The following is a 23695-nucleotide window of genomic DNA, read 5'->3' as shown; positions in this document are numbered from 1 at the left end:
CACTTTGGGAGGCTGAGGTGGGTGGATCACCTGAGCTCACGAGTTCAAGACCATGCTGGGCAACATGGTGAAAATCCCGTCTACTAAAATACAAAAAATTAGCTGGGTGTGGTGGTATGCACCTGTAGTCCAAACTACTTATGAGGCTGAGGCAGGAAAATTGCTTGAACTCAGGAGGTGGAAGTTGCAGTGAGCCAAGATCGCATCACTACACTCCAGCCTGGGCAAGAGAGTGAGACTCCATCTCAAAAAAAAGAAAAAATGCAAGTGCAATACTTGTGAATGAATATAAAATCACTGATAAGCAAACTCATTATAATGTACTTCTCATTGTTCACAGAATTGTGGGAGAGAGACTCTTTGAAAGTAAAGAAGGTCATCAGCATGGAGAAATTTTGACCCAGGTTCCAGATGACATGCTGAAGAAGAAAACAACTACTAGAGTAAAATCATGTGAAAGCAGTGTGTATGGAGAAGTAGGCAGTGCTCATTCATCTCTTAATAGGCACATCAAAGATGACACTGGACACAAGGCATATGAATATCAAGAATATGGACAGAAACCACATAAATGTAAATACTGTAAAAAACCTTTCAACTGTCTCTCCTCTGTTCAGACACATGAAAGGGCTCATAGTGGAAGGAAACTCTATGTTTGTGAGGAATGCGGAAAAACATTTGTTTCCCATTCAAGCCTTCAAAGACACAGGATAATGCACAGTGGAGATGGACCTTATAAGTGTAAATTTTGTGGGAAAGCCTTGATGTTTCTCAGTTTGTATCTTATCCACAAACGAACTCACACTGGAGAGAAACCATATGAATGTAAACAGTGTGGTAAAGCGTTTAGTCATTCTAGTAGCCTTCGAATACATGAAAGAACTCACACTGGGGAGAAGCCTTATAAATGTAATGAGTGTGGGAAAGCATTCCATAGTTCCACATGCCTTCATGCTCATAAAAGAACTCACACTGGGGAGAAGCCATATGAATGTAAACAGTGTGGGAAAGCCTTCAGCTCTTCCCATTCCTTTCAAATACATGAAAGAACTCACACGGGGGAGAAGCCATATGAATGTAAGGAATGTGGAAAAGCATTCAAGTGTCCCAGTTCTGTTCGTAGACATGAAAGAACCCACTCTAGGAAAAAACTCTATGAATGTAAACATTGTGGGAAAGTATTATCTTATCTTACCAGCTTTCAAAACCACCTGGGAATGCACACTGGAGAGATATCTTATAAATGTAAGATATGTGGGAAAGCCTTTTATTCTCCCAGTTCACTTCAAACACATGAAAAAACTCACACTGGAGAGAAACCCTATAAATGCAACCAATGTGGTAAAGCCTTTAATTCTTCCAGTTCCTTCCGATATCATGAAAGAACTCACACTGGAGAGAAACCTTATGAGTGTAAGCAATGTGGGAAAGCCTTCAGATCTGCCTCACTCCTTCAAACGCATGGTAGGACTCACACGGGAGAGAAACCCTATGCATGTAAGGAATGTGGAAAACCATTTAGTAATTTCTCTTTCTTTCAAATACATGAAAGGATGCACAGAGAAGAGAAGCCATATGAATGTAAGGGTTATGGGAAAGCATTCAGTTTGCCCAGTTTATTTCATAGACATGAAAGGACTCACACTGGAGGGAAAACCTATGAATGCAAGCAGTGTGGCAGATCCTTCAACTGTTCAAGTTCCTTTCGATATCATGGAAGGACTCACACTGGAGAGAAACCCTATGAATGCAAGCAATGTGGAAAAGCCTTCAGATCTGCCTCACAGCTTCAAATTCATGGAAGGACTCACACTGGAGAGAAACCTTATGAATGTAAACAGTGTGGGAAAGCCTTTGGATCTGCCTCGCACCTTCAAATGCATGGAAGGACACATACTGGAGAGAAACCCTATGAATGTAAGCAGTGTGGGAAGTCTTTTGGATGTGCCTCGCGACTTCAAATGCATGGAAGGACTCACACTGGAGAGAAACCGTATAAATGTAAGCAATGTGGGAAAGCTTTTGGATGTCCCTCAAACCTTCGAAGGCATGGAAGGACTCACACTGGAGAGAAACCCTATAAATGTAAGCAATGTGGTAAAGTCTTTAGATGTTCTTCACAACTTCAAGTGCATGGAAGGGCTCACTGCATAGACACCCCATAACCCCAGGCTTTAGGAGGCTGAGGTGGGAGGACTGCTTAAGCCCAGGAGTTCAAGACCAGCCTGGGCAACATGGTGAGACTCTATTCTAAAAATTAAATACATAAGTAAAAAGAGTTGCAGTTGGTGGTGCTGGCAGTTGAGAAATCCGTGGCTGGGATACAATGGCATCTGCTGGGCAGGGCAAAGTCACCGAGGGAGAATGGCTGGGCAGGGGGCTACTGGAACAAAATGGTGGTCCGGGTCTCACAGCAGCCGTGACTTTAAAGGTGAGGGAGAGGTAGGAAAAGGTGAGGGCTCCCAGGATGCAATGCCAGAGACATGGTGATGTCCTTAGGTCCAGGACTGCTGGGGGCGATGGCACCTGAGGGAGGTAGGTGTGGAGCATGAAGGAGCACAGGGTGAAGTTCAAATCATGGCTGAGGCCAGTTCAAGCTGAGGGTAAAGGTGCCTGGGGGAGGGCATGAGAGTCAAGCCAGGTTTGGGGGACAGGGGAGAGAGTTTCTAAGTTGTATGGGTCTGCTGAGGGATCCAGAATGACTGGGTCCAGTCAGGGAGTTAGGAGGATTCAGAGTGAAGGGCTGGATCCTGGACATCTGTGCAGACCAGGAGGGAAGAGGAAGGCAGTGGCAGGGAGCATACAGTCCATGGGTATTGGGTGTGTGTCCCATCAACCTCACATCATGCAAAAACGTAGGACTGAGTTGTGATGAGTTTATTCAAGTGAAAAGCTGGGAATGGCCCTTCAGGAAAACACACACGCCAGAGAAATGGGCACAGGACTCCAAAGACAAGAGTTCTTCCTTAGATTTTCAATGAATCATTTTCACCAGTCCTAACAGTCTTCAGGTCACCTTTCCTTCTGTTCTAACTGCTCTCCTTGTACCCTTGGGAGGGTCTGTGATGCTGTCCTGTTTGGAAAAGCCATGCTGCTCTCTTTACACTTCACAGTAGTTTGGTTTGGATCATTTCTGTGCTGTGCTCAGATGCTCCTTCCTTCATATAAGGTTGAGGAAAAGGAGACACATCTGACCCATCCATGTGTGTTTGTGAAACAGGCAGCAGCAAATAATTATTCAGTTTTAGGAATTAGGCTCACACTGGAGGGAGAGGTCAGAGCCCTTCGGGGGAATATTTATGAACAAATAACAGATGATTAAATTCTCCAAAGCAAACAACTTTTCTACTTGAGAATAAAGTGTTTCTAGTTAAATTATGCAATTCATTCAGCAATCTAATGTTTCATGTAATATTGATGATCCTACTAATTATCCTGATGTTCTCTACTTAATGCTTAATGAAAAATATGGCACTTCAAAATAGCTTCTGCAGCAAGGGAAGATACATTTTAAGACCCTTTTCTGGGGTGGGCACAGTGGCTCACACCTGTAATCCCAACACTTTGGGAGGCCGAGACAGGCGGATCACGAGGTCAGGAGATCAAGACCATGCTGGCTAACATGGTGAAACCCCGTCTCTACTAAAAAAATACAAAAAAATTAGCCAGGCATGGTGGCGGGCACCTGTAGTCCCAGCTATTCGGGAGGCTGAGGCAGGAGAATGGCGTGAACCCGGGAGGCGGAGCTTGCAGTGAGCCAAGATCACACAACTGCACTCCAACCCGGGCGACAGAGCAAGACTCCATCTCAAAAAAAAAAAAAAAAAAAAAAAAAAAAAAAAAAAAAAAAGACCCTTTTCCCCAAAGCATACTGGAATTCACAGTTATAAAGAAATTCACTATTATAAAGAAATGTGGGTCAGGTGCGGTGGCTCATGCCTATAATCTTAGCACACTGAGAGGCCAACCTGGGTGGATTGCCTGAGCTCAGGAGGCAGCCTGGGCAACATGGTGAAACCCCATCTCTATTAAAAATACAAAAAAAAATTAGCTGGGCATAGTGGCGGACACCTGTAGCCTCAGCTACTCAGGAGGATGAGGCACAAGAATTCCTTGAACCCAGGAGGTGGAGGTTGCAGTGAGCTATGATTGCGTCATTTCACTCCAGCCTGGGTGACTGAGCGTCTTGCTCAAAAAAAAAAAAAAAAAAAAAAAAAAGAATGTAGAACAGAACTACAGAACTGAGGTCCACTCATGTTACCCAGGAAAACTGGATATTTACACTGAGGTTTGATGGGCTAGAAAGAAAGGCTTTTATTGCAGAGCCCCAGGCAAGAAGGACCAGGAAGATAAAGGTTCAAATCCTGGCCTCCCCGAAGGCATGGTGGATCATGCCTGTAATCCCAGTGCTTGGGGAGGCTGAGGCAGGTGGATCACCTGAGGTCAGAAGTTTGAGACCAGCCTGGCCAACATGGTGAAACGCCGTCTCTACTAAAAATACCAGATTAGCCAGGTGTGGTGGCGTGCACGTGTAATCCCAGCTACTCAGGCGGCTGAGGCAGGAGAATCACTTGAACCCAGGAGGTGGAGGTTGCAGCGAGCCAAGATCGCGCCATTGCATTCCAGCCTGGGCAAAAAGAGTGAAACTCTGTCTCAAAAAAAATAAAAGATAAAATAAAAAAAATGGTATGCTTTGTTTGTTGTGTGTTTGAGAAAAGATCTCACTCTGTTGCCCAGGCTGGAGTACAGTGGTGCCATCATGGCTCACTGTAGCCTCCAACCCCTGGGCTCAAGCGATCCTCTCACCTCAACCTCCCCAGTAGCTGGGACTACAGGTATTCACCACCACTCCTGGCTAATTTTAATTTTTTTTTTTTTTTGTAGAGATGAGGACTCCCTATGTTGCCTAAACTGGTTTGGAACTCCTGAGCTAACGCGATCTTTCTGGCTAGGTCTCACAAAGTACTGGGATTACACTGGGACCTGATAGCATTCAGAAATATGCCAACAGTGCAAGAGCAAAATTTTTTGGGGGGCAGAGGGAGAAGGGCTATTTTCAATTTCGTTTCAGAGTTAAACTATAAGCTAAATTCCCTCCCAAGGTTAGTTTGGCCTATGCCCAGGAATGAACAAGGACAGCTTGGAGGTTAGAAGCAAGATGGAGCCGGCTGGGTTCGGTGGCTCATGCCTGTAATCCCAGCACTTTGGGAGGCTGAGGCGGGCGAATCACGAGGTCAGGAGTTCGAGACCAGCCTGGCCAACATGGTGAAACCCTGCCTCTACTAAAAATACAAAAAATTAGCTGGGCATAGTGGCGGGTGCCTGTAATCTCAGCTACTCGGGAGGCTGAGGCAGGAGAATCTCTTGAACTTGGGAGGTGGAGGTTGCAGTAAGCTGAGATCATACCACTGCACTCCAGCCCTGGCGACAGAGTAAGACTCCGTCTCAAAAAAAAAAAAGTAAGGTGGAGTCAGGTCGGATCTCTTTTCACTGTACTAACTGTCATATTTATAACTTTTGTAAAGGTAGTTTCAATCTCCCTTTGGGTTTCATAACACCTTATTCTTAAGGTGTGGGCTATAAGGATGGAAAAAGGATGAAGACCACTTTAACTTCTTCCTGTTGACAGGGGATGTAGTGGGGGTAGGTGCTTACCCCAAAGTGTGAGGAGTGGAACCACTTTGCAGCCATCTGAGCATGCTCACATAGGCTGGGTTGGGGTTCGAAGGCTTGCATGACAAAGGCATTAGTATTCTCATCTATAGTTTTAGTACAGTATTAATATTTATGCATACAGCATACTATAGTTTTAGCACAGAACAGTGAACTATAAGGTAAATAATGAGTCCCAGGATAAAGAGTGAAAGTCTTAGCTTCAGAAGCCTTTGTAGAATTGATCTTAAGCTCTGAGGGATATAGGTAAAAAGCCCTGAGAACCGGCCAGGCATGGTGGCTCATGCCTGTAATCCCAGCAATTTGGGAGACCAAGGTGGGTGGATCACCTGAGGTCAGGAGTTCGAGACCAGCCTAGCCAACATCATAAAACCCCGTCTCTACTAAAAATACAAAAAATTAGCTGGGTGTGGTGGCAGGTGCCTGTAATTGGAGCTACTCAGGAAGCTGAGGCAGGAGAATCGCTTGAACCCAGGAAGCGGAGGTTGCAGTGAGCCGAGACCCCACCACTGGACTCCAGTCCAGCCTGGGCAACAAGAGCAAAACTCAATCTAAAAAAAAAAAAACAAAAACAGCTTTGAGAACCAATCAGACATGGGGTCATTAGCAGCGAGAGATTTGGGTCAGAAGTTGTTAGATTGGGATAGACAGAAAAGGGCAAATTTAAATATCTTCTCCCATATCTTTTTAGTCAATTTCCTAGTTCTGAGACTAAATTCTTTTTAAAAATTGGCTTTGTTGAAACTTTGTTCGCTAAGGAATCTGATTATACTTTTTAAAGCCTTGAAGCCCAGCCACAGACTTATCTATACTGCAAATATCCATATGAGTTGAGTGAATTTTCCTCCTGTCAAGGTCCCAAGATAACTTGGGGCTCCTGGGCCTGTCAGAAAGTGACATTCTTTTTTTTTTTTTTTTTTGAGACAGAGTTTCACTCTCGTTGCCCAGGCTACAGTGCAGTGGCATGATCTTGGCTCACTGGAACCTCCACCTCCCAGGGTCAAGCGATTCTCCTGCCTCAGACTCCCAAGTAGCTGGGATTACAGGTGTGCGCTACCATGCCTGACTACTTTTGTATTTTCAGTAGAGACAGGATTTCACCATGTTGGTCAGGCTGGTCTCGAACTCCTGACCTCAGGTGATCTGCCCGCCTCGATCTCCCAAGGTGCTGGGATTACAAGTGTGAGCCACCACCACGTCTGGTCTTTTTTTTAAGGTAATTCAGTTTTATTTTCATCACTTTTTCTTCATAATCCAGATATTTTAAAATGCAAAGAAAATTAACTTTCAATGATATGTTCAGGGACTGGCACTAAAAATTTTAAGACTGCAAATGAGTTATACAAATGAGACTATCAAATGGAGATCCAGTTATCACAATGAAAGCACTCAACATATTAAAAGTTCACAAGTATTTGTATTGAGCACATTAAAAAAGTCAGCTTGCTAACTGCTGTGATTTTAAAGAACTAATGCAGAAGTTTGAAGAAAATAGATTAGTAAACTTATAAAGAGATTAAAGAGCCTGAAACAAGTATTAAAAAGAAATCTGTGCCTTTATTAGAATGTTGTCAGTCTTTATATGCCAATTTTGATAAATTATTGTTGTTTTGTTTTTTATAAGAAATGATACTACAGAACTGCAATACTGGTCCAACACTCTTGTCTTTACTGTTCTTTTAAAGCAAGAAACAGTGGCGTGATCTCGGCTCACTGCAACCTCTGCCTCCCAGGTTCAAGCGATTCTCCTGCCTTAGCCTCCAGAGTAGCTGGGATTACAGGCATGTGCCACAATGCACGGCTAATTTTTGTATTTTTAGCAGAGACAGGGTTTCACCATGTTGGCCAAGCTGGTCTCGAACTCCTGACCTCCAGGACGCCTCCCAGGTTCAAGTGATCCACCTGCCTCTGCCTCCCAAAGTGCTGGGATTACAGGCGTGAGCCACCATGCCTGACCCTATACGGAAATTTTTTTTTTTTTTTTTTTTTTAATACAAAGTCTCGCTCTGTTGACCAGGCTGGAGTGCAGTGGCACGCACGGCTCACTGCAACCTCCGTCTCCTGGGTTCAAGCGATTCTTGTGCCTCAGCCTCCCAAGTAGCTGGGACTACAGGTGAGTACCACCATGCCCAGCTAATTTTTACATTTTTAGTAGAGATGGGGTTTTACCATACTGGCCAGGCTGGTCTCGAACTCCTGACCTCGTGATCCACCCACCTTGACCTCCCAAAGTGCTGGGATTACATGCATGAGCCACTGTGCCTGGCCTGGAAATTCTTAATACTATTTTCCCATAGAGTACTTTACAAATACTAAACCTCTATCATTTTTCTTGAATGGGGGTCATCCTGTTGCCCAGGCTGGAGTATAGTGTCATCATTGTGGTTTACTGCAGCCTCAAACTCCTAGACTGAAGTGATTCTGACTCAGCCTCCTGAGCAGCTAGAACTACAGGTACATGCCACAATGTCTAGCTAGTTCTTTGTTGTTATGAAGTCTTGCTGTTTTGCCCAGGCTGTTCTCAAACTCCAGGCCTCTAGCAATCCTTCCACCTCCACCTCCAAATAGTTGGATTACAGGTGTGACCCACTGTGCCCAGTTTATGTCACACTGAAATACAGGATTTTAGATAAAATGTTTTAAGAGTAAATAAATGTGGCAGCGAGGCACGATGGCTCACACCTGTAATCCGGCACTTTGGGAGGCCAAGGCAGGCGGATCAACAAGGTCAGGAGATCAAGATTGCGCCACCACACTCCTGCCTGAGTGACAGAGCAAGACTGTCTCAAAAAAAAAAAAAAAAAAAAAAAGAAAGAAAAAGAAAAAGTGGCCAGGCGCGGCGGCTAATGCCTGTAATCCCAGCACTTTTGAGAGGCCAGGCCAGGAGTTTAAGACAAGGTGATGAAACCCTGTCTCTACTAAAAATACAAAAATTAGCCAGGGGTAGTAGCGCACTCCTGTAATCCCAGCCACTCAGGAGGCTGAGGCACAAGAATTGCTTTAATCTGGGAAGCAGAGGTTGCAGTGAGCCGAGATCGTGCCACTGCACTCCAGCCTGGGCAACAGTGAAACTCTGTCTCAGAAAGAAAAAATAATTATTATTATAAATAAACAAATTTGATGCTGGGCTTATTTCCTTCATTTGCTTTTCTTTTTTTTTTTTTTTTTTGAGACGGAGTCTCACTCTGTCGCCCAGGCTGGAGTGCGATGGTGAGATCTCGGCTCACTGCCACCACTGCCTCCTGGGTTCAAGCGATTCTCCTGCCTCAGCCTCCCAAGTAGCTGAGACTACAGGTGTGTGCCACCATGCCCAGCTAATTTTTAGTAGAGACGGGGTTTCACCGTGTTAGTCAGGATGGTCTCGATCTCCTGAACTTGTGATCCGCCCGCCTCAGCCTCCCAAAATGCGCTATGAGCCACCGCACCCAGCCTTTTTTTTTTGAAACATAGTCTCACATTCTAAGATTTTCTAGAAAGACATTGCTTTGTTTTGTAAGTGTAAATTACCTTAGAGTTCTGTAGTGATCTTCAATATTCTGGTCTTTCCATTTATTTCCTAAAATACAGAATCAGGAAAATAGTCTTAATTAGTATAAAGCTATAATAAAAATAATATTCTATGTTCATGGTACACTGCATCCATGCCTCATTTATTCACTGACATATTCCTTGTCCATATTCCAAATCACGGAACAGCATTAATGAGCTAAAAACATGTTCTCTGCTGGGTGCGGTGGCTCACGCCTGTAATCCCAGCACTTTGGGAAGCTGAGGCGGGTGGATCACGAGGTCAGGAGATTGAGACCATCCTGGCTAACACAGTGAAACCCTGTCTCTACTAAAAATACAAAAATTAGCTAGGCGCGGTGGCGGGTGCCTGTAGTCCCAGCTACTCGGGAGGCTAAGGCAGGAGAATGGCTTGAACCCAGGAGGCGGAGCTTGCAGTGAGCCAAGATGGCGCCACTGGACTCCAGCCTGGGCGACAGAGCGAGACTCCATCTCAAGAACAAAAAAACAAACAAACAAAAAACAAAAAAACATGTTCTCTAATTCGCTGAAGGAAGTAAGTAATATTGTCACCCTCACCTAGAGAGGACAGGTTCCCGAAGGTTTCCTGCATCACATCTCTGTAGAGATTCTTCTGGGAAGGATCCAGCAAAGCCTACTCCTCCTGGGTGAAGCTCACATCTACATCCTCAAAGACCACTGAGTCCTAAAACATCTCACACGTGTAAAGAAGGATGGGTGAGACTGACAGCACTGGGGGCCTAGACTCTATTCCTAAAAAGTTCCCATGATGCTGTGGACTCCAGACATTTATTCCATGACTTGGTTATCACTTGGTGTACACCCACTTTCTTCCATAAAGCAATTCGGATGCTAAAACTGAACTAAGCAATACCAACAGCAGAACAGGAAATGTCTTTTCAGTGAATCCAGAAAGAAAAGCACGCTGCCTGGGCTGTCCCTAATGTCTGTCTGTAGTGTGTGTCTACAGCACCTGTCATAACAAAGTCCTCTGAATTCATATGCAGAAAAATGTTAACATTAGCAGTCCTGAGAGTGTGTTTCCTTGAAAATGCCTCTTCACAAAGTTTAACCATTGAGGATACCTAAAAGGGAGATTTTGTTCTGATTCAATTAGCAAAAAGAAAAAACAAAAAAGCACAACAACTCGATTTTTGCAAGGGACTCAACCGACCTAACTGACGAGTCATAACTAACTAAATCAAAAACTGAAGAGCAGAAACCTTTGTGAGAAACAGTATTGTGGTAGAAAAACTTAAATTGTAATTGATGAACTGCTGAAGGCTGAATGGGGACAAGGTTCAGAGGTAAAACCTCCAGGGAGCTCAGTCTTAACAAAAAGCAAATGTTTATCAAAATTTAAAACTTTTGCCCATGAGAGGACACTACAAACAGAGGGAAAAGGCACCCTACCGAAATGTGAAAGTTTCCCTCATTCCCCTAGCAGGTGTGTGTTGGGGTTGTGGCTCGCTTCTACAGTGCCCCGTTGCTCAAACCTCTAGGGGAGCATACAGACAGGCAGGCTGTGGGGCTCCGACCCCACAGCAGTGTCAAGGGGTGAATGTTTATAGCTCCTGAAGCCCCAGTGGGCGCGTGTTACAGGTGCTCTCTTAGTTTGCCTATAGGCAGCTTGTGTTAATGAGCTCAATGAGACCCTCTACCTTGTCGCAGGGACAGAAGGCTTTCTGTATCCTGGGTTCTTGCCTTAGTGTACTGGAAGAATCAGATCACACATGGGCTTGGAGAATGAGTGAATAGTTTTATTGAGTGGAAGTGATAGGGGAGCCAGAAGCAAGATGGTCTTCCTGGGAGCTGGGCTGCTCGATGGCCCTGGCTCAGCCAAACTCTGCCTTGTCCTGCCAGTCCCGCCAGTTGACGGGCTGCCTCATCTGCCAGTTGATGGCCTGCTGGCGTGCCAGTGCCTATCGTGTGCTCTTCTGCTGGTGTGCTCCTCTTGACAACCAGCTGTTTGTGTGTCTGCCCACTAGGGTCTGGGGTTTTTATAGGCCCAGGATGGGGCACGGTGGGCCAGGGTGGTCTTGGGAAATGCAACATTGGGGCAGGAAATGACTGTCCTCACCTAGGTCTGTGGGGGTGGAGCCCTAGCCAGGGATCACACCCTCCTCTACCCAGCACTTCCCTTACCCACTTCGGTATTATTTAAAGGGACCACGCTCTTCCCTTCCCGACACGTCCGTATCACCATGACATTGGAGCAAATATAAGTAAGTCATGCATCTGGCAAGGTCTTAATATTCAGAAAATATAATCAACTCCTACACTCAACTACAAAGAAAAAAATTCAAACACCCCAAATATAAAGTTTTGGAAAGAATGTTGAAAAACTGGAACCCATGTGCTCTGTCCAAAGGATTGTAAAATGGTTCAACCTCTATGGAAAACAGTATGGTGGTACTCAAAAGCTAATTTAAAAAATGTTATCTTCCAGCAACCCATTTCCAGGTCTATTTTTATTCAATTCAAATAAATTGAAAATAGGATCTTGAAGAGATATTTGAAAACCATGGTTCACAATAGCCAAGAGGTGGATCAATCCATCAATGTCTACTGATGGCTGAATGGATAACCAAAATGTGGTAAGCATATACATACAATGGGATATTATTTAGCCTTAGAAAATAACATCCTGTTCCATGGTATAAGCAATGGTATACTAATTGCAAAAAGCCAGTCACAAAAATAAAAATACAGTATTATTCATCTTAGAGAAGTAGATTTGTCAAACTATCTTAACTGTACATGTAAAATTCCTTCAGCTGGTACATCTTAAGATTTCTTACAATACTTAACTATAATAAATTATTGTACCAAGTAAAAAACTAATTCCTTAAAAGATGGGAAAGTATCTGAATGACATTTCTGCAAGATACATACAAATGGCTAGTAAGCACGCGAAAGACTGTTGCCATCAGGAGTCATTAGGCACAAGGATTTACACAATGTAGTTGAGTGGTTATTGAATGTTTTCCCCTCATGAAAAATATTTATAAACAAAATTTAAAAATTTACATACAAGTCAGGTGCGGTGGCTCACACCTGTAAATTCCAGCACTTTGGGAGGCTGAGGCAGGTGGATCACTTGAAGTCATGAGTTCAAGACCAGCCTGGCCAGCATGGTGAAACCCTGTCTCTACTAAAAATACAAAAAATTAGCCCAGTATGGTGGCATACATAGGTAATCCAGCTACTCAGGAGGCTGAGGCAGGATAGCAGCTTGAACCCAGGAGGTGGAGGTTGCAGTGAGCCCAGATTGCGTCACTGCACTCCAGCCTGGGCGACAGAGAGAGACTGTCTCAAACTTACACAGAGCCACTTACTGCTGTCAAAAAATAAACAATATTGCAGCAGTTTCAAATGTATCATTGGGGACACATAGTTGATAATGTCCACTAGAGAGAGGAAATGGGTGTTCTGGAATGTGGGGAGGAAACCAGAAATTTAAGGATTTATCATCAGCCCTAGCAAGAATTAGGCTGGGGGAATCTCAAGACTCCTTCCTTGACCAAAGTTGAGTCAGGCTCCTCAGAACCCTCTTCTTGACCAGACTTAGAGCTTAGAATGCCCTCAAACTTGGTATCTAATCAAGTTCCATTTCCCCCATCTATGATAATTAATCAGTCTCCCAACTCTTGACACCTAACCAAATTCCATCCTCTCCCTCACCCTGCCCTTTAGCTATAATTCTCTTGTTGATGCATTCAAGATTGAGTTCAATCTCTTTCCCATATTACAGTTCTCCCAACACATATTGCAATTGTGTTGAATGAAGCCTTCCTTGACATTTTTAACAAGTTTTCAGTGCAATCTCCCTTTGCATGGAATAAGGACTTAGACTTGAGACCCTGCTTCCTATGACTGGAATGGTTGGTGATAAAAAGCTGCCTTTCTTTGGGGAGGAAGGAGGGTGTCCTGGGAGTGTCTGTACTCATAAATCCAAACACAAGGTCAGATTTCTCTCCGGATGACCACTTTGTTGTCATCCCATAAACTGGGAGAGACTGGGGACTGTGGGCACACCACTGCCAGAGAGAACTGCAGGGTAGAGTTCATTTCCTGCAGTAATGGGCCACGATGCCTCAGAGTGCTGGCTACCAATACAGCGTCTACCCTGTGTCATGAAGGGGAATGAACAGATTTTCAATATGGAAGGTTTTCTCTCATTTGGGGAATTCTCTTGTCAAATTCCCCACCCTCTTCTTCTCTTTCTTTGTTTTTTTTTTTTTTTTAAAGCATATAGCACCCAGTATTCCCAGGCATTCTCCATCCATTTACTAACCAGGCCCAATCCTGCTTAGCTATGGCGAACAGATGCGTTTAGGGTGGCATGGCCACACAGGCTTCAATTTCTTGATGGTGTTTTTTGAAGCACAAAAGTTTTTTGTTTTTGTTTTTAGACGGAGTCTTGCTCCGTTGCCGAGGCTGGAGTGCAGTGGCATGATCTCGGCTCACTACAACCTCCACCTCCTGGGTTCAAGCGATTCTCCTGCCTCAGTCTCCTGAGTAGCTGGGATTACAGGCGCGTGACACCACGCTCAGCTGATTTTTCTATTTGTAGTAGAGACGGTGTTTCACTGTGTTGGCCAGGCTGGTCTTGACCTCCTGACCTCGTGATCCACCCACCTACGCATCCCAAAGTGCTGGGATTACAGGTGTGAGCCACCATTCCTGGCCAGATGCACAAAAGTTTTAAATTCTGATGTAGTCTAAATGACATACTTGTTCTTTGATCCTAGGGCTCCTGGTGTCATGTCATAGAATCTTTTTCCTAAGTCCAAGATTATTAAGATTTTTGGCGCCAGGTGTAGTGGCTCACACTTGTAATCCCAGCACTTTGGGAGGCCAAGGTGGGAGGATCGCTTGAGGTCAGGCGTTGGAGACCAGCCTGGCCAACATGGTGAAACCCCAAATCTACTAAAGATACAAAAATTAGCTGGCAATGATGGTGCACGCCTGTAATCCCAGCTACTCGGGAGGCTGAAGCATGATAATCACTTGAACCTGGGAGGCAGAGGTTGCAGTGAGCAGAGATCATGCCCTTGGGCAACACAGCAAGACTCTGTCTCAAAAAAAAAAAAAAAAAAGAAGGCTAGGTGCAGTGGCTCATGCCTGTAATCCCAGCACTCTGGGAGGCCAACGTGGCGGATCACGAGATCAGGAGATCAAGACCATCCTGGCTAACACAGTGAAACCCCATCTCTACTAAAAATACAAAAAAAATTAGCCAGGCATGGTGGCGGGCGCCTGTAGTCCCAGCTACTCGGGATGCTGAGGCAGGAGAATGGTGTGAACCCGAGAGGCGGAGCTTGCAGTCAGCCAAGATTGCACTACTGCACTGCACTCCAGCCTGGGTGACAGAGCGAGACTCTGTCTCAAAAAAAAGAATGTATTCCAATATCAAACAGCAAATTTCAACAATGCAAAGACCACAATTACTTTTGTACCAACTTTTTCCGTTTGTTTTGTTTCCTCCCACACGTTTTGAGTTTTCTCCCTTGGAATGCGTGGGAAAGGCAAAAAAAAAAAAAAAAAAGTTTTCTTTCTTTACATTTCTGAGACAATCCAGAGGACAGGAATCATTTCTCTTTCCTCTCAGGAGCAAAATCCAATTGGCTGACCAGCCATGTATCTCCAAATAATGGAAACTGGGGTTGAGGGAGAAAAGCTGAGCACCCCAAGGGGATTGGTTATCTAGATGAAGAGTATACCAAGAGTCTCCTCCCACCACAAGGCATTCAGCTGCTCCCTTGGGAGGCCCCACTCCTCTACTTCAGGCTGTTCTCTTGGAGGCATGACTCAGGGGCTGATATGCACTAGGCTCTCCAAGAGACATGGCAGTGGTGGGCATCTTGGCTCAGCCTAGGCAGTTCTGAAACCCAGGACCAGGAAAAATTGGAGGGGGAACGGAAGACAGATCATTCTGTAAAGTTTCCAAAAAGGAACCTCAACCCAAAGACATTCTGATGTCTGTGCCTAGGAAAAACAAAAGGAGAGGCACAAAGATTTTGTTCACTGAGATTGTGTGGTGATTTTTCTCTGCCTTCTTCTCATGTGAAATTTTCAGAAATAGCAAACAAATACTTTAAAAAGAATCATCTATTGCTCTGTGATAAAATAATAAACAATTAAAATACACTGCATCTGTTTTAAACAGAATGAATAAATACAATGTTGTACTATAAAGAAGAAATAGTTGATAATATTGTGAACTGGAGAATGGAGTTGATGTTGGAAATGTGGGAGAGAAACTGAACATTTAGGATTTTTACTGCAAGCCCTTGAAGAGTTAGCCTCGGATACAGGGTGGAGAATAGGAGACACTGCATCCAATCTATTTGGAAAGTGTAGGGGGAAACCAGTCCCCAAGGGGAGTGTTAAAAAATTTAAATAGGCCGGGCACGGTGTCTCACGCCTGTAATCCCAGCACTTTGGGAGGCCGAGGTGGGTGGATCACTTGAGGTCAGGAGTTCTTGATCAGCCTGGCCAACATGGTGAAACCCAGTCTCTACTAAAAATACAAAAACTAGCGGGGCGTGGTGGTGTGTGCCTGTAATCCCAGCTACTGGAGAGGCTGAAGCCGAAGAATCACTTGAACTCGGGAGGCGGAGGTTGCAGTGAGCCGAGATCACACCACTGCACTCCAGCCTGGGCAACAGAGCTAGACTCAGTCTCAAAAAACAAAACAAACAAACAAAAAATTAAACGAGGCAATGCACTGTGGCTCACACCTGTAATCCCAGCACTTTGGGTGAGACACAGAGGCAGACGGATCACTTGAGCTCAGGATTTTGAGACTAGACTGGGCAACCTGGCACCTACAAAAAATACAACAATTAAGTCAGGTGTGATGGTGCATGCCTGCAGTCCTGGCTACTCAGGAGGCTGAGGTGGGAGGACTGCTTGCACCCAGAGCCCAGGATGCAGATGTTGCAGTGAGCAAGACCCTGTCTCAAAAATAAATAAATAAATAAATAAATGAGAAACAATAAGACTGAACTGTGTATAGTGCCCTAGGACCTACCTAAGGACCCTGAAATACAACTCAAATACAATTCTGATAAAATAATAATTTATAGGGAAATGAAATTTAGGCTTAACCAACCCAAATCCCCCAATTAACCTGATTACATAACCAGAACATTTTCTACCTGTACAGTCTGTGAAACTAAAGCCAAAAATTTGAGCTGTTCCATCTCTAAATTATCTTGAGCCTTAAAGCAATGTGATTAAGATGGCATTGAGTCACATGACAGGCAGCTGGAACTTTCCTTTCCCAGACTGTGGATCTGCCTTTTTGTCTTCACTCTTACCTATATTGTTTCATAAAATTATGTAAATGTTGAAATGTAAATGTTGAAGGGACCCAGGGAAGACCCTTCCCTCTTCACTCTTGATCTCCATTATAGATGAACTTTCATCTTGCCCTTTCTCACACAAAGACTTCATGGCTATCACACTGTCTTAAGCTGGAATGTTCAACTCACTCCTTTTTTTTTTTTTTTTTTTTTGAGACCAACTCTTGCTCTGTCACCCAGGCTGGAGTGCAGTGACACGATCTCGGCTCACTGCAACCTCCACCTCCTGGGTTCAAGCAATTCTCCTACCTCAGCCTCCCTGAGGCAGAAATTTAAAAAATAAACATGCATTCATTCACTCCAAGAAAAGTAACAGGCAAGGCAAAGGTTAAAAAGAAAAGAACAAGTTTTCCTCTGCCTAGCAAGCTCACTTCAAAGACAGTTATAATGCTGTTTGAGAAGTCAAAGCCAAAAGAATAGGTTCCAGACATCCTCCCTCCAGAATGAAGGTGAAGGAAAAAAAAAAAAGGAAAGAAGTCTGTATTTAGTCAGTTCTTGTTTTTCTTTAAATGCAGCTACAAGGCCACCAGCTATGCAAGGCCACAAGTTATGCTATGCTATCGATTACATGACCTATCACTGTATGATTAACTACTTTTGTTTTGCTTCTGTAAGTTTGCTTATAAAAACCTCGCTCAGTCTTTGTTCAGTGCTCAGCTTTTTAGATGTGAATCCACTGAGCCGGTGCATACCTTAAATAAACAATTCTCCTGTTCCTTGTATCAGTCTCTCTAGTCCTTTATTTCCCACAACATCCCAAGTAACTGGGATTGCAGGTGCACGTTGCCACAGCCAGCTAATTTTGTATTTTAGTAGAGATGGGGCTTCATCGTGTTGCCCAGGCTGGTCTCAAACTCCTGAGCTAAGGCAATCCACCCACCATGGCCTCCCAAAGTTCTAGGATTACAGGCATGAGCCACCGCACCTGGCCAAACTCATTCTTTTAAATTGGGAAAGAAATGAAAATCAGCTGTCAAGAAAATAAAGGCCTAGGAGGAAAAAAGCAAACTGTAACAAATTAAATTGTTGTACCTCATACATCAGCCTTCTATGGAAAATGTAATACTGTTCAATTTCTTTGCCTTTTGCCTATATAGGGAAGAATTTAACATCTGACTTCAGAGCACTGAGCCATTTCTCTGGAGTCTGTGTTTTCCCAAATAGGCCATTCTCAGCTTACTACTTGAATAAATGTTTCAAAACTGGAATCTGATCTTTTCAATTACTTCAAGCTGACAAGTCCAAAGAAGGCGACTGCATCACTGTAACCACTCTAGTATTTAATATGGTTTGGCTCCTCATGCAACATATTGTAAACCAAAAATATTGGAGATGCTTCTGGATCAACTTAGAAGTTTATTTTCCCAAGGTTAAGAACAGACCCAGAAGAAATCAACATGGAATCACAGAAACAGTCTGTGACTTTCTCCAAGGACAATTTTGAGGACTTCAATATATAAAGGGGAAAAGTGTGCTGGATAGGTAAGAGGGAGGGTTAGTATGTAATCCACATATTGCAACAGAAAAGAAGCAGGCAAGAGAACAGTCAGTTAGATATTTGTGTCTCACCCAGTAAATCAACACTTTACATGAGATACAGTTTCCTGTGGAGATATATAACTTTTTTTTTTTTTTTTTTTTTTAGATGTAGTCTCGCTCTGTCACCCAGGCTCGAGTGCAGTGACTCGATCTTGGCTCACTGCAACCTCCGCCTCCCAGGTTCAAGTGAGTCTCCTGCTTTAGCTTCCTGATTAGCTGAGATTACAGGCACAGGCCACCATGCCTGGCTGTTTTGTATTTTTAGTAGAGACAGGGTTTCTCCATTTTGGTCAGGCTGGTCTCAAACTCCTGATCTAGTGATCCGCCTGCCTCAGCCTCCCAGAGTTCTGAGATTACAGGCGTAAGCCACTGTGCCCGGCCCGAGATACATAAATTTTTATCTGTAGCTATTCACTTAGCAACAAAAAGAAAGGCAACTTCTTGCTTGACTCAGCTTTTAGCTTAATATTTTCCTTTTGGTATAAAAATTGGGGTCCTGAGGTTTTATTTTCCTTTCACATTATAAAAGCCTGTCCTCCAACCTATAAGCCGTTAACAAAATTAAGCAGCCCCCCACCAACAACTAAGTGAACTGACCTGCTCTTGGCCAAGATCACCAATAAAAACTCTCAAAATGGAGTTCCCCGTTGTGACGGGAAGATCGGAGTAGCCTCCTTATACTGTCTCCCTTTTAGAATCTATACACAGCAACTGATCTACATTCATGTTCATTAGACATCGATAGACTCACAAAACAGATTCTGTGGCAGTAAGACACGAAATTACAAACATCGTCTAAAGGGACTTAAGAAAAAGTGTAATTCATGTCTCAGAATTCATAAAATCTGGTGACACAGGCCTGTTTTTTGGGCAGGGATGGAATCATGTGACAAATAACAGCGCCTCTTCCTACAGCACTCCTTCCTACCGCCTCTAAAAATTTTAAAAATATATATATATATTTCCATAGGTTTATGGGGAACAGGTGGTATATGGTTACATGAGTAAGTTCTTTAGTGGTGATTTGTGAAAATTTGGTGCACCCATCACTGGAGCAGTATACACTGAACCTAATTTGTAGTCTTTTGGTTTTTGGGTTGTTTTTGAGATGGAGTCTCGCTCTGTCGCCCAGGCTGGAGTGCAGTGGCAGGATCTCGGCTCACTGCAACCTGTGCCTCCTGGGTTCATGCAATTCTCCTGTCTTAGCCTCCCGAGTAACTGGGACTACAGGCATGTGCCACCATGCCCAGCTAACATTTGTATTTTTAGTAGAGATGGGGCTTCACAATATTAGCCAGGCTGGTCTCGAACTCCTGACCTCAGGTGATCTGCCCGCCTCAGCCTCCCAAAGTGCTGGGATTACAGGCGTGAGCCACCACGCCTGGCCCAATTTGTAGTCTTTTATCCCTCACACCCACCTTCCCACCCTCCCCATTCCCCACCGTCCATTGTATCATTCTTAGGCCTTTGCATCCTCATAGCTTAGCTCCCACTTATGAGTGAGAACATAAGTGATGCTTGGTTTTCCATTTTAACGAGCTACTTCACTTAGAATAGTCTCCAATTCCATCCAGGTTGCTGCAAATGCCATTAGTTCGTTCCTTTTTATCCACCTCTAAATTTTAGACCAAAACTTCACACTCTCAACCAACTGCCACCCACAGAATCCCTCAACCACCTGTGCCTTCTAACCCCATTACCACAAGTCCCGCCTTTCGGCCAAAGGAACTCATACCTTCCAAGCACTAAGTCATGATTTTCCCTGCAATTCCTGTCTCCCTGAAATGAATAAAACCAAACTGTCATGAGCTGCCTCGGGACCACTTACTCCAGGCTGCTTGGGGTTGTTTCCCTCGGCCAAGGTGTTTCATAACACTGCAACCTTCATCTCCCAGGTTCAAGCGATCTTCCTGCTTCAGCCTCCGGAGTAGCTGGGATTACTGGTACCCACCACCATGCACAGCTAATTTTCATATTTTTAGACACAGGGTTGTGGGCAGCAAGCCACCCGGGTGCCAAGGCAAGAGACCGAGGGCACAAGCTGTTGCAGTATAATAAAGAAAATATATAGAATGAGAATAGTTATACTAGAAATAGATTATAGATATGATTATATATGAGTATCATTAATCATTAGTTTGTAGCATTGCTCTTTACTCCAATATTATAATAATCTTTGTTCTACAATTATAACCTGGGAAAAACCAGGCCATACAGAGATAGGAGCTGAAGGGACACGATGAGAAGTGACCATCGTGGGGCTTAATTCTTGTCTTCTAGCTTCTAGCTGTATTCCTAAACAGTGATAAGGAGAAGAAATCTGGATTTGCTTGTTCATAAGCCATAAGTTCTACAACAAGTCGTTGGCCATGGCTATCAGGGATAGCTTTTTCTGCTGCGTCTTGAAGATGGGCAATAAAGTCTGCATAGGGTTCATGTCGTCCCTGTCTGACGGCCATAAAAGATGGGCATACCTTGCCATCATCTTGAATCTTATCCCAAGCATCTAGGCAACATTTTCATAATTGTTCAATAACCTCATCATTTAGAATAGGATGATAATTTAACCTTAGATATTTCAAAACTTAAAGAACAAATGTTTGAGGCCTCACAGGCTCATTTAACTACTGTTCCTGATTCAGACATTTTTGAGGGAATAACTAAAGGACTGTCTGATCTTAATGCCTTTAAATGGATCAAACCCCTCAGAGGATCACTGTTGTCACTGGCATTATTAATATTGGTATGTTTATGTTGTCTACTTCTAGTTTGCAGATGTCTCCAAGGAGTCCAAGGACAAGTCCAAAGACAGAGACAAGCAATGATGGCGATGACGATCCTAGTCAATAAAAACGGGGCAGATGTCGGCGGCAAGCCACCCAGGTGCCAAGGCAAGAGACCGAAGGCACAAGCTGTTTCCAGTATAATAAAGAAAATATATAGAATAAGAATAGCTATACTAGAAATAGATTATAGATATGATTATATATGAATATCATTATCATTAGTTTGTAGCATTGCTCTTTATTCCAATATTATAATAATATTTCTTCTACAATTATAACCTAGGAAAAACGAGGCCATACAGAGATAGGAGCTGAAGGGACACGGTAAGAAGTGACCAGAAGACAAGTGTGAGCCCTCTGTTACGCCTGGACAGGGCCACTAGAGGGCTCCCTGGTCTAGCGGTAACGCCAGCGCCTGGGAAGGCACCCGTTACTTAGCAGACTGGGAAAGGGAGTCTCCCTTTCCCCGGGGGAGTTAGAGAAGACTCTGCTCCACCACCTCTTGTGGAAGGCCTGACATCAGCCAGGCCCACCCGCAGCCATCCGGAGGCCTGACCGTCTCCCTGTGATGCTGTGCTTCAGCGGTCACGCTCCTGGTCCGCTTTCATATTCCACCCTGTACACCTGGCTCCGTCTTCTAGATAGCAGCAGCAGAAATAGTGAAAGTACTAAAGTCTTTGAAATGCATAGAAGAAATAATGACATAAGCTGTCCTCTCTCCCCATCTTAGCTACCAAACAGGGAAGGGCCCCCTGTGTGGCGGACACGTGACTCACGTGACTTTACCTATCACTGGAGATGACTCACACTCCCTACCCTCCCCCCTTGTCTTGTATCCAATAAATAACAGCGCAGCCAGGCATTCGGCGCCACTACCGGTCTCCACATCTAGGTGGTAGTGGTCCCCGCGGACGGTCTTTTTTTCTCTTTGTCTTGTGTCTTTATTTCTACGATCTCTTGTCTCCGCACACGAGGAGAAAAACCCACAGGCCCAGTGGGGCTGGACCCTACATAGGGTTTGTTGGCCAGGCTGGTCTCAAACTCCTGACCTCAGGTGATCCACCCACCTCGGCCTGCCAAAGTGCTAGGATTACAGGTACGAGCCGCCAGGTCAAAATAAAACTTCTTTAAGTTATTTTACAGTTTGGCTTTTTTTTTTTTTTCCGTTAACAAACAAGTCATGACCCGGTGTTTCTCCTTCATGATTGGCTGTTTGCCCAAAATAATCTTTACTTGTTAACAGCGTCTCAGTTTAATTTTTAACAGAAGAAACGTGTGACTGGGAACCCCACACATGAGGCGGGATTCCCTCCATGACTTCCGCACAGTTTGGGGAGACGCGGGGCTGCGGGCGCAGAGCTCCCCAGAGACAGCTCCGGGGCAGGGGCCCCAGTCGCCGCGCAGGGACAGCAAGACGCCAGGGATCCCGACTGCCGCCCAGACCCACCCTGAGGCCAAGGGGACCCAGGGCTGAGCTGCGCCAGGGGAACTCGGGCCTCAGACCCCCGAGTCGCAACATGGAGGCCCGCATTCCGCCACAGCCGATTCCGCGGTTCTCACCAGACCGTCCCCTAACCCCCAAGCCCACCTCGGGGTTTCCGGCTCCGCACACTCACCATTTTTCAGCTTCCAGATATTCCGGCGTCTCCTGCAGAACTCCCGTGAGCAGTCCAGGACACGCGCAGGCAACAGAAAGACAAAAGCTACGGAGGAGGCACCTGGTCCCTCTCAGAGCAGGAAAGAAGGAATCCCGACCTCTGCTTGCCTCCAGCAGCCAGGCAATGAGAAGACTGGCAATGCGGAGCCCTCATTCCGGCGGATAAACAGTTGTCAGGGCCCCGCCCCAGCACCCCGATTGGATAGGGCATCCTAACCCGCCCCCTCAGCCCTGAGTGACAGCAGAAGCCCTGGGTAACAGGGCCCTGCAGAGCCGGTCGCTGCTGTTCCAGCCGCAGGTTCTCTAAATGAGCTCACTTTCAGCTCCCTGTTCTTCGGATACTGGCATTTGAGCCAAACTCGCTCCTAACTGCTACAAGGGACACTGTTGTCTTTTTCACTCAATGGGGTCCTTCGTCTTGCACAGGGTCACAAATGTGTGTAGGGAATTCCAGACTCAAGAGTCCAATGGAGGTGAAGGAAATTAAATTTTTTTACCCCAAAATATATTTCTTTGACTTTTTTTTTTTTGACACTGGGTCTCACTTTGTCACCCAGGCTGGAGTGCAGTGGCGCTATCCTGGCTCACGGCAATCTCCACCTCCTGGGTTTAAGCGATTTTACTGTCTCAGCTTCCCTAGTAGCTGGGATTACAGGCGTGCTCCACCACCCCTGCTAATTTTTGTATTTTTAGTAGAGACGGGGTTTCAGCCAGGCTGGTCTCGAACTCCTGAGCTCAAGTGATCCGCCCCAGCCTCCCATAGTGCTAGGATTACAGGCGTGAGCCACCGCGCCCGGTCACTCCTTTGACGTATTTTGAAATCGTGGCCGCTTGGCCAACAGTGTGGTCTTGCAAATGTGCCTTTGGGAGGAAAATGTGCATCTGCGGAGAATCTCCGTTAACAAAGCCATGGCCCCCTCCCTGCTTATTTCCCTTCACCGGAACTAGTAGAGATTCGGGGTCTGACGTCTTTAAAACCTGAACACAGGTAGGAAGCTGTGACTCACGCCTCCAATCCCAGCAATTTCGGAGGCCGAGTCTGGAGGATCCCTTAAAGCAAGCTTGTCCAACCTATGGCCTGTGGGCTAAGGACGGCTTTGAATACAGCCCAACGCAAATTAGTAAACTTTCTTAAAATA

General features: G+C 44.9%; 1 protein-coding gene across 11 annotated transcripts in view; it reads left to right on the top strand.

The window, feature by feature from the left end:
- ZNF433 (zinc finger protein 433) overlaps window positions 1–21120 on the top strand; it is a 45409-nt gene extending 24289 nt beyond the window's left edge. For 9 of the 11 annotated variants that reach the window (XM_054539778.2, XM_054539779.1, XM_024238257.3 and 6 more), the window contains 2 exons: window positions 341–2085; window positions 20882–21120. In XM_054539778.2, coding sequence (XP_054395753.2) covers window positions 341–2085; window positions 20882–21105 — 1969 coding nt within the window. In that variant the 3' untranslated portion in view covers window positions 21106–21120. Of the gene's footprint in view, window positions 1–340; window positions 6246–20881 lie in introns of those variants that run through there. The other 2 variants (XM_063719971.1, XM_063719972.1) reach the window with 1 other exon arrangement.
- Window positions 21121–23695: the final 2575 nt, after the last annotated feature.

Source organism: Pongo abelii, chromosome 20, assembly GCF_028885655.2.
Source record: "Pongo abelii isolate AG06213 chromosome 20, NHGRI_mPonAbe1-v2.0_pri, whole genome shotgun sequence".
Classification (NCBI taxonomy): Eukaryota; Metazoa; Chordata; class Mammalia; order Primates; family Hominidae; genus Pongo; species Pongo abelii.
The sequence above is the reverse complement of the archived record's forward strand: the minus strand, read 5'-3'. Positions and strand labels throughout refer to the sequence as shown.